This window comes from Armigeres subalbatus, chromosome 2 (genome assembly GCF_024139115.2).
Source record: "Armigeres subalbatus isolate Guangzhou_Male chromosome 2, GZ_Asu_2, whole genome shotgun sequence".
Lineage (NCBI taxonomy): Eukaryota > Metazoa > Arthropoda > Insecta > Diptera > Culicidae > Armigeres > Armigeres subalbatus.
In genome coordinates this window covers 411593425-411605123 of record NC_085140.1, presented here as the reverse complement: position 1 = coordinate 411605123, position 11699 = coordinate 411593425, and the positions used below count along the sequence as shown (strand labels likewise).

The window sequence follows — 11699 nt, the reverse complement described above, 5'->3', positions numbered from 1 at the left end:
ATTAGAATATTGGATTACCAGTATTTACACACTGATGATGTTTACTGAACCCGCGTATCATATGCTGGTTCCTTGTGTACCGAAAGCTAATCCGACAATAATGGAGTAGTAACCGCCTGCGGTCAATCATGCAAGGCCTTCGCAACCTAGCGGCTACTGAATGAGCTCAAGATTCCCAAATTGGACGCATAGCCAAAACACTCGCTATCCATTTGTCAGGCCAACACTACCACACAGCCAGGCCGACGGAGGTCCTTCAGCAGCTTAGTTGGTCAAAGCACCATTCTAGCGTACTGAGGGTCATGGGTTCGAGTCCCATCGAAGTGAAAGTGGTTACCTCCAATAAATTTTTCAAATTAATATCTTCCACATAATGTACATATTCATATATGAGTTTTTATAACATTGTAAACAAGAGAGGGGAAAACACAAAGTCTGGTTTAAGATGTGTCGTTTAAAGCCTATTCTATTCACTGGGTCTTATTTCGTTTATCATTATCCACGGACAAAATATCACCTAGGCTGGTATGAAAAAGCTAATGGAAACCCAGTTCGACGACGGCGACAGTGGGTGTAATGTTTTGGTCAATTGAGCATCTTCAGGATACCCTGCAATTAGTTTCTCGCTCCATTTCTCCATTTCTCTTCCATTCCATTCGGGTCCCATTCACTCAAATATGTTGTCCAGCGAATCTATCGGGCAGTTTCGGTGGGACAAAATGCCCATCGATGCCGGATGTGAGTTGGAAGCTTTAAAGGTAACCAATTGCGAAGGACTCGTTCGTTGTGTTATTTTATTATTTCTCACATAGAGATGTTGTGATAATACAGTCGCCTCTCCACATCTCGTTATTGAAGGGACCATCGAGATAGGGAGAGATCGAGGAATGGAAAGATAATTGAAATGGGTACTAGATTGAAAAAAGCTCGTTGCTATGAAAAACGACAACAAAATGTCAACTCTGGTTGTTCATGTGTTTGTTATTGTCCAAAAATCGTCTAGTAACCTAGAAATATGAATATATCGACATAGGGAGAGAGAAACGTGAGCAAATTATGGCTAGAACACATCGAGATAGAGAGATATCGAGATAGGAAGGATATCGAGATGTAGAATGCCCAAATGTATGCAAATCGAAGGGACCGAGATAACTATCGACATAGGGAGAGATATCGAGATATAGAACATCGAGATGTGGAGCGTCGACTGTATGTGGCAGCCAGTTTGATTCAGGTAATTGAACATTAGGATCATTCTATTTTATAGAAGGTTTGAGGGTTCTAACCTTCGTATGTCTTCTGTCGACATTTTTTGTGACGGTTTGGCAGTATTTCGACAAAATTGATGAAGAATTGTAGCAAATTGCTTGGCCAAACAACATTTTTGGTGAAATGAAAGTTTTGGCCAAAGTGTACGAGATGAACCGGCCTAGGGCCGAAAATCTCGTAAATAAAGATAATTCAATTCAATTTTGGCCAAATGGCTTTTTCTGCCAAATAACCGTTTCGGCCAAACGGCATTTTCGGCCGAATGATCTATTTGGGCAATCGACTTTTTCGGCCCAATGACTAGGAAGTCGAATGACATTTTCTGCCATGTGTCTATTTCGGCCGAATGGGATGTTCAGCATATTCGGCCAAACATCTTTCAGCCTATTTGCCTTCAGTCAAATGGCTTAACACCCAATTACTTTCGCTCCTTCTCCTGCCAATGGCGTTTCCCGATGAGTTGAAGGCTTTAGCTGTGCAATCTACATATATTGGGCCGTATTTCATTCGTATGGAATTCAAGCAGACCAGAATTTCATTCTGATAGCAATCATGCGACTGCGAAGGCTTGAATAAGTTAGTAACCTGATATTGCACTTATATTATTCTTTTGGATTGTTATCATATAATTCGGCAACGTTCTGTTTCAGTTCACAATCCTCGACCTCATAGTATTGGCCACATTGCAAGAAAACTTCATTGAAGCTTTTGTAAGTGATGTAATGATATAATCCTCTACACGCAATGGCCACTAGCCCAAACAAATAAATGGTTGCAAAGGTGCGCTGTAGGTGTTGTTGTATCCGTATAATTAAAAAGAACTTGCTTGATTCCATTACATATCTGAACGTTAAGTCAGAAATTAAGTTCTAAGTATTAATCAATTCACTAAGCCGCTCAATTTGAGCTCAAATCAACTTGCTTGCCCAATTCAGTTGAATCGTTTGACCCAGGCCATTTAAATCGAACGCAATCAAAAACGTTTCGCTAGCCTTCTAGATTTGAACGCATCTGTTTTCTTTGGAGTGTCGGTTCGATTCCAATGTAATTGAAAAAAAAATGATTGTTTCAAAAATAGTCACTGTATAATGATTCGTAATTGTCTATTCTTCAACACAGAACGTTTTATTATTGACAAGCCCTGTAGGTTTAAACTACATACTTCGCTTTAAAGAATGAGCCTTAATATTATTTCCAGACTTTGTATAAAAACTGAATACCAACCTCAAACATATTTAAAACCACGATCGCGTCTAATCCCTCCCGGGGGCCATCCACCATCGACAACCTTACATGCTCACCGTCACGATCACTCGGCCTAATGCCGAAGCCAATAAGAACGATCTCTGTGAATGGGTTCCTCCACTTCGCGGTCCGAAAAGCCTATCGACCACTTCTCCCGAAAACAGCCAAAACAACTTGTTTTGACATATTGAACGAGCACAGCCGCGCGCGATCCGTTGCGATGACCAGTCCGCTCTAACTCCATGAAATTTGAAGATTAATCCCTGCCTGTCACTCTTCCCCCTGGTCGATCACCGGCCACGGCTTCAATCATCGATAAGACACTTAAAATGTAATTTATAGCTGGCTGTATTATAATAATGTGATAATAGGCATAATATTTTCTCGAACAAATTGACTGACAAAGGCGCTGCTAGACCCAGACCCCGGCCCACTGTCGGATGGCATTAGCTTCGTTTCGGTGGCTGTCCTCATCAACATCATCATCGAATCGAACGCACGACCCGTTTTTTATTATTTGACACCGTGGCGGAAGGTAGGCACAGGTTCCTACCTGTTGATCCGCCACCTATGGACCACGGTGGTGGTGGACGAAATAACCACGCATTTGAATTCGAACTGGGACTCGCTGTGTGGCGGTGATTGAATAAATTTCGGGATTATGACGAACCGAATTACCACCAATAAATAGAAATCTGTATGCAAAGTTGACAATTTGTCTGATGCCACCGATGACGTTGCTTTTCTCGGGTTTCAACGGATGTTGTAACACGTCCGCCAGGTGAGATTAGTACGGTTTAATTGATAAAAATTTTGGGATAATTTATTGATTTATGCAAAGCGTTGATTTGCATACTTCATTGTTTGGCTGACGCCTAAACCTTGTAATTCGTATTAAGGATTAAATAGAGTCAACAAGTAGTCAGATTGTTTTTCCTTTATTTTTGTTCAACCTATTGCTTGGCAGCCAACACTGAATTCCGAATAATAATTATGAATGCTCTAATGCCTAAATATTAAAGATTTGAAGAAGAAAATGCGTCATAGTAGGAATAATAAATGTGCGAGATTCTGTAATAAGTTGTCAATAAATAAGATCAATCAGGGCCCTTGTAACTTTAATATTTAAACAAATCGAGTGAGAGTTAACAAATTAATTATTGCTTTTTATTACTATTCAAACAATTAACGAATCAGTAGTTCGTAAACTACTCATACCAAACTGAACTCACATTGCCTCACAGAACGTTGTACACCTGAACCTGCGGCGAGGTGCAGTCACAGACAGATGGGTCGTAGACTTGAGTCTTGGCAAATTCTTGTAACAGTTTCACAGTTGGTACCAAACTGTCCAAGCATTGCACATGGGTCTGGTACATAATAGTAACGTCATCTGCGCTGCAGTATTCATGAGCCACTTTATCGACGCACTGGTGCGTTTCCGGTGCCAACAATTGTGGATTGCCGTATTGGTTGTACAGACGCTCCAGCTGCACTCCGTTACCGGTCACATTGTAAAATCCGTAACGCACCGAGGATTGGTACAGCACAGCTGGGAACTTATCGTTCTTTAGGATGTTACCCTTGCAGAACTCTACCAGTGTCTCTTGGGAAAGCTCCAAAAAGCCAGAGACAGTATCCAGAACTTGGGTATGCTCCAATGCGTCATGCCGCAAGAACTGCTCTTCAGACACCAAGTTTCCATAATTACGGTAGTAACAAACGAAAGACTCGTAAGCGGCGGTGTTCACATCTTTCGGGGCGCATCTCTCCCGTACGGAGTTCAAGCAGACCAGTGTTCTATTCAGGTAGCAATCGTCCGATTGCGAAGGCTTGAAGAAGTTGGTGACCTGATGCTTCACTACACCGGTGTCATCGTTCCAGCTATTCAAATTCAACAAAGCACATCGCACCAGACGGCGCACTTCCGGCTTGTTGGGGTAGGACTCGGCAACGTACTGCTTCAGTTCACAATCCTTAACCTCATAGTATTGGCCACATTCTAGGAAAGCTTCATCGAAGCTTTTGTAGGTTATGTAATGATGTAGTTCTCCACACGCAACGGCCACTAGCCCAAACAGAACGATCGCTGCAAAGGTGCGCATTGTTGTTAAAAAATTATGCAATGGACCGCGACGACAACAAGCTTCGCACTGAATTTTTGCACCCTGGGTGAACGTATTTATTTGCGCATGGAAATAACAATTTTGGTCCGGACGTGCTTTTTTTGCATACAGTCTTTTCGTGGGTTAGCTTAGGATGCATATTGTTTGTACTGATAATGTAACTAAACTCGTAAAATGTGTCTATCAGTTATTTTTTGGAAGAAGACTATTTTGTATTAGTTGAGCAACTCCATAAGAAATATCATTGCCCAAAAAAATCTGGTCAGATTGACTCCGAGTGATTGAAGAGTGAGTTCAAGGAGTAAAGTAGACAATCGAAGAATTGATGAGCAATATGTTACAAATATGCATCATGAAAAAAATGAAAATAATGTTTCTTTTGCTTTTCGAAGAACTATCTTTAATTTCAGTGAATGGAGTAGCTATGTGGCCAGCGAGAGTGAGATCAATACTATAATCTGAAATATCCAAGCATAGCAACAATAGAGTTGCAAAAATTATAACTGATGTAAGATTAAGTGATGATTCGTTCAACAAGATTCATGATAAGAAAATTATTTTGAGCTTTTTAGTGGAATGTTTTCACCTGTCATAAGACGAGTATTAAACAATCCCATTGAATTCCACCACTTAATTGAAATACGTATCTGTCAGGATACAATTAAGTGGTGGAATTCAATGGGATTGTTTAATACTCGTCTTATGACAGGTGAAGATTCATGATTTTTTTTCTCACAAGCAAATAGTAACTAATAACCAACATAATCAACATTAACAGAATTGAAACATGATCCGGTCAAAAAACATTGCAAGTTAGAAATGTTCAAGAAAATGTTCGAAGACAATCATTGAATAATCTCTATCAATTTAAAAAAAAAACAATAAATGGGTGTTACAATTTATATTAGTATGTAATTCACTGGCGGCGCCAGAGCTCTGATGATGATGGGGCATCAGCATTTTTGGCGTAATTGATTCATGTATTATTAGGCGTTACTACTGACGCTTAGAACTGACGCTGAGAACTATAATTGGAGGCGTTAATCAATCAAGCGATAAATCAATTCAAAAAAGTGTCAGGTTGTTTCAAATATTACGAAAATTTTATTGCATTTTTCCGTCTATAAAATACAATCCAATCGTGCTATTTATTGAAAAGGTTTCTAGGAATTCTTTTGAATGTTTTTTCCAAAATCTTCCAATTCGAAAATTATTTCATGTAATTCCTTCGGATATCATTGGAAATGTCATTCCCTCGGAAAATCTTCAGTAATTTCTCCGGAATTTCCAGCGAGAATCCTTTTAACAGTTCTTGGGCAAAATTTCAAGAATTTCCTTAATTCCGTACGAATTTATAAAGGAACTCTTGACAGCATTTCTCACATTCTTAAATATCGCCGAGAATTCCTCCGGAAATTATTTCCAACAGAAATTCAGAAATTGCTTTGGAAATTCGTTAAGACATTCCTATGAAAATTCAAAGAAGCAGTTCTGAGAAAATTTTGAAAATATTTTCGGAAATTTGTATCTTTGAAATAATTCTCTGATAGAAAATTTGTAGGAAATTTCGAAGGAATTCTTGGAGGAATGCACAGAGAGAGAGAGAATTTTTGTTTTGCTTGACGTCCACCCAGGAACAGCTTGGCTGACAGCGTGGGAACAATCTTACCAAAATAATCGTTAAAAGCCAATTAAAATCATTCAATACGCAATAAGTTTCTCGCGTTGATGAAATCTCATAAACAAGAAATTGTTTTAGTAAAATTCCTTTCAAAATCCCTGCAGGAAATATTCCTGCAATTTTGTTGAAAGAATTTTTCTGGAAAATTATGGAAGAATGAGATAAGAAATCCTAAAGGAATTTTCGGAGTAGTTTCTAACAGAAATTTCAAAGCATAGAAAGAAGGTAATTCGCGAGGATTTTTTAAAGAATCCTCAAAAAAATATCCAAGTGAAATTTACGAAGCATTCCTAAAAAAGTTCTAAAGTATTTTGTGGAGAGATACCTGAAAGAATGCTCTAAGAAAATTCCGCAGGAATTTCAAAAGGAATCTCCCAAGGTCTAAAGGAATTTATTACGAGATGCTAAAAAAATCCGGAAGAATTTGTGGAGAAAGAAAATTTTGAATGAATTCTCTTCCTAGAGTTTCCAAAAGGATTTCTTGAGAAAGTACTGGCAGAATTATTGAAATATATTCCGAAGAAATTCTTGAATCAATTTCCAATGAAATTCCTAAAAGTTTTCCAAGGTATTAGAAATATCGGAAGGATTTCTCCTAATGGCATTTCCAAAGGTATTCCTAAAACAATTTCCGTAGATGTTGTAGGTACTAAAGAAACTCCTTAATGATTTCGTAAAGGAATTTCCGAATGAATTTTTGATTTATTCTTATATTTCATTAAATAGAAAATTATAAGGAATTTCTAAAGGAACTTCTGGATTCAGTTCCTAATATCTTCGAAGTAATTTCTGGAGAATTTTCAGAAGAAATCCCAAAACAATCCGAAAAAATTTGGGAGGAAATTTAAAAATGTCAGAAATTTCTACAAAATTTAATTTGAAAATTTATTTCGAATTCTTTCAGAAATTTCCATTGGAATTATTATGGAACATGCTTCGGAAATGGGTTTAACCCGTTAGGCATAAGTATGTTAGGCATAAAGACGTTAGGCATAAGTACGATAGGTATAATAGACGTAAGGCTTAACGGACGATAGGCATAAAATGACCCAAAGAACAGCCTATGACATAAAAACGTCCATTATGCCTAACGTCGCGGATCCTTCGGAAATTCATTCGGGAATACATAAAAAAAATATTTTGTTCCTTCGGAAATTTCTTTATGTATTCCTTGGTAAGTCCAAATTATTTTCGGAAATACCTTTCGAAAATATCCTCAAAAACTCCATCGGAAATTCTTCTAAGGATTCCTTCGAGAACTCCTTTACAAACTCTTTTAGGGAATTCTTCCGAAATTCTTTTGGAACTATTTATTTTGTTTGACGTGCCTCATCTTAAGATCGACAGTAATGGATTTTTTCACATTTTTTAGGTTCATTGCAGGCTTCAACGACAGATTGCAACAAAATTGTTGTAAAATATACGTAAAGGCTATAGGATCACATACATTCGATCGGGACCAGCTATGGCAGCTAATGCACGAACACGGTTTTCCGGATAAACTGACACGGTTGATCAAAGCGACGATGGATCGGATGATCTGCGTAGTTCGAGTTTCAGGGGCATTCTCGAGTCCCTTCGAAACCCGCAGAGGGTTACGGCAAGGTGATGGTCTTTCGTGTCTGCTATTCAACATCGCTTTGGAAGGGGTAATACGAAGAGCAGGGATTAACACGAGTGGTACAATTTTCAATAAGTCCGTCCAGCTATTTGGCTTCGCCGACGACATAGATATTATGGCACGTAACTTTGAGAAGATGGAGGAAGCGTACATCAGACTGAAGAGGGAAGCCAAGCGGATCGGACTAGTCATCAACACGTCGAAGACGAAGTACATGATAGGAAGAGGTTCAAGAGAAGACAATGTGAGCCACCCACCGCGAGTTTGCATCGGTGGTGACGAAATCGAGGTGGTAGAAGAATTTGTGTACTTGGGCTCACTGGTGACTGCCGAAAATGACACCAGCAGAGAAATTCGGAGGCGCATAGTGGCTGGAAATCGTACGTACTTTGGACTCCGCAAGACGCTCCGATCGAATAGAGTTCGCCGCCGTACCAAACTGACAATCTACAAAACGCTCATTAGACCGGTACTCCTCTACGGACACGAGACCTGAACGATGCTCGTGGAGGACCAACGCGCACTTGGAGTTTTCGAAAGGAAAGTGCTGCGTACCATCTATGGTGGGGTGCAGATGGCGGACGGTACGTGGAGGAGGCGAATGAACCACGAGTTGCATCAGCTGTTGGGAGAACCATCCATCGTTCACACCGCGAAAATCGGACGACTGCGGTGGGCACAAGAAGGCGAGGTGCGCAGCGGGCAAGGTGGATCGATCAGGTGGAAGATGACTTGCGGACCCTCCGTAGACTGCGTGGTTGGCGGCGTGTAGCCATGGACCGAGCCGAATGGAGAAGACTCCTATATACCGCACAGGCCACTTCGGCCTTAGTCTGAATAAATAAATAAATATCACTTCAAACCGAACTTTTGATTGAAGGTTCGGAGACCCATAGTGTTATATAACCAGCGACTTAGCTCATCGACGACATCAACGGATGGACCATTGTGGCCACCGGGTGGTCCCCTGAAAGATCCGAAACATCCGTAAACATGGTATATTCATAAATTTCATGGTAGAACGGCGGGATTTTTTTAAAACTTAATTGACCCCTGAGTATGGAATTGATGTTCTGACCACATACAATCTATTGTGGCCACCGGTTCCCTGGAAAATCCGGAATATCGGTAAAAATAGACACTTCAAAAATTTCATCGTTGACCAGCGGAATTTTTTAAAACTTATCGTTATCGAATCTTAAATATGAAATTGATGTTGAGCCGTTGTGTCACCTGGGTGTCCCCAGGAAGATCCGGAACATCGGTAAAAATGGTCAATTCGAAAATTTCATCGTAGAGCGGTGGACTATTTTTAAGAATCATTTAATGTCCTTCAGGAATTCTTTCAGAAGTTCCTTCAGGAATTCCTCCAAGAATTCCTCCGGAAGATCCTTCAAGAAATCCTCCGAAGGTGTCGGAAGGAAGGAAGGAAAGTTCCTACACGAATTCCTTCGGAAGCTCCGCCTGGAGTTCCTACAGATGTTCCTGCAGGAATTCCCCCGTGCCTTCAAAGTTCCTTCGAAAGTTCCTCCAGGAATTCCTCCGCAAATTCCTCCAGAAATTCCTTCGGAAGTTCTTCCAGGAATTCCTCCGGAAGTTCCTCCAAAGATTTCTCCGGAAGTTCCTCCAGGAATTCCTCAGAAAAATTTCCAGAGGAATTCCACAAGGAATTTCCGGATGAATTCCAGGAGAAATTTCCGGAGGAATTCCTGGAGTAAATTTCTGAGGAATTCCTGGAGGAACTTCCGGGGAAATCTTTGGAGAACTTCCGAAGGAATTTTGAAGGCACGGGGGAATTCCTGCAGGAATTTCTGTCCTGGCGGAGCTTCCGAAGGAATTCGTGTAGAAACTTTCGAATGTAGTTTTGGAGGAATATCCGAGAAAAATCTTGGAGGAATTTACGAAAGAATTTCTGAAGGAACTCTTAAGAGAATTCTTGGAGGAAATTGCGCAGGAATTCCTGGAAGAACTTGCGCAGGGATTCCTGGAGGAACTTTTGATGGAATCTAGGAAAAAATTCTGGAGTAGTTCCTGGAGAAACCTGCAGAGAAATGCTAAAAGAACTTCTGGAGGAATTTTAAGAGCAGCTTCCGGAGGAACTTCCGAAAGAATTAATGGAGTAACTTCCGACGGAAACTGGAGAATTTCTAGAGGAATTTCTGGAGAACTCTTATTTGTGTTTTTTATCGGAATTATGTACAACATAACGGATAGCTTCCGGAGCAATTTCAGGAGGATTTTCCGGAGGAATTCCTGGATAAACTTCCGGAGGAATTTTTGGAGAAATTATCGAAGGGAATTCTGAAGGACTTTCTGGAGGAATTCCTGGGAAGATCTTTTGGATTTGTTTCTTCTTTATTTAAGTGTGTTTTAATCGAAATTATGTACAATACTACGGAGTTTCCATCAACTAAGATTATTCCGACTGTTCTGATATATTTAAAGCTTTCAATCCATCAAGTAGTCAATTCCATAATAATTATTTTTACATTCATAAAGACTATTTTTACGGATATTCCGGATCTTCCAGGGGATCACCCGGTGGCCAAAATGGTCCGTATGTGGTCACAACATCAATTCCGTACTCAAGGTTCGTTAATTAATGATTCTAAAAATCAGAAGGGTTATATACAAGATACGACCGCCCGATGTAAACTACGTAAAACAGTTTACTTGTCATAAGACGAGTTTGTACAATCCCATTGAATTCCACCACTTAATTGTATCTTGACAGATACGTATTTCGACCTCAACAGTAAAGCCGTCTTCAGTGTCTCGTACTTGACTCGACTTGAAGAAAATGAAAAAAGCTAAAAAGCTAAAAAGCTCAAAATAATTTTCTTACGTAAAACAGATTATAAGCTAATTCATTTGATTACCATTGTCACTGGTTTGAGCATGAGCTTAGAGTGATTCAAATTTTGAATTTTTCGCTCTCCTACGCTTGAATGATAACATTTGCTATTTCAATGAACCTCCTAAATTTTGAACTGAATTGCTTGTAATTTGACTGAGTACGAGCAGTTAGATACTTGTATGGAAAGTACTATAGAAATCGCCCCGTATGTGAAAGATCGTTTCGTGAGGCGGCCCATTTAAATATAACCAACCCGAAGACTTCATAGAATATTTCCTAATTTATAGGACAGTTATTGTTGCGAAGCGATCGGAGAAAAATGATAAAGAAAACAAAAAATGCTCATTGTTGATATTCATATTATTCTATTACGTGTTAAACTAAATTTCCCACGATTCAGCATATCGCGAGTCTGTTCTGCACCGATCGCACACCAATTACAGTCGACTTGCTACATCTCGATGTTCTATACCTCGATATATCTTCCTATGTCGTAGTTTTCTCGGTCCCTACGAACTACATCCAGTTTTTTGCTGTATACATTTCAATAACCTCCCTATCTCGGTATCTCTCTATCTCGATGTGTTCTGATCATGTTTTGTTCAGGATTAACTCTCTCTATGTCGATATAGGGATGATCGGGGCAATATGGGCCGTCTAAGGAAATCGTTTCGAAAAGGGCAGAAAGGCTCTAAAAATTATCTTTCAAATGTAGTTGACTTATACTAGGGAGTGTTTCCTTTCATATTACGTCGATGAATGATGAAAAGCGTGTTTGAAAATTAGTGGAGTGCACTTTTTAAAATGTATTGATTTTAATGTGTATTCCCGACTATACGGGGCAATATGGACCACCATCTGGTGCAGTATGGGCCACCCATCCAAAATGATTTTTTTTTT

At 39.7% G+C, this 11699-nt stretch overlaps 1 protein-coding gene across 1 annotated transcript; it reads right to left on the bottom strand.

Annotated features, from left to right (window-relative positions):
• Nucleotides 1–3752: 3752 nt before the first annotated feature.
• LOC134217655 (general odorant-binding protein 69-like) lies at nt 3753–4619 on the bottom strand. Its single transcript, XM_062696465.1, has one exon. The coding sequence runs from the start codon at nt 4617–4619 to the stop codon at nt 3753–3755; it is 867 nt and encodes a 288-aa protein (XP_062552449.1).
• Nucleotides 4620–11699: the final 7080 nt, after the last annotated feature.

Bases quoted from the DNA above. Each gene is read 5' to 3' on its own strand.
- LOC134217655 (XM_062696465.1), bottom strand. From the start codon at position 4,619: ATGCGCACCTTTGCAGCGATCGTTCTGTTTGGGCTAGTGGCCGTTGCG.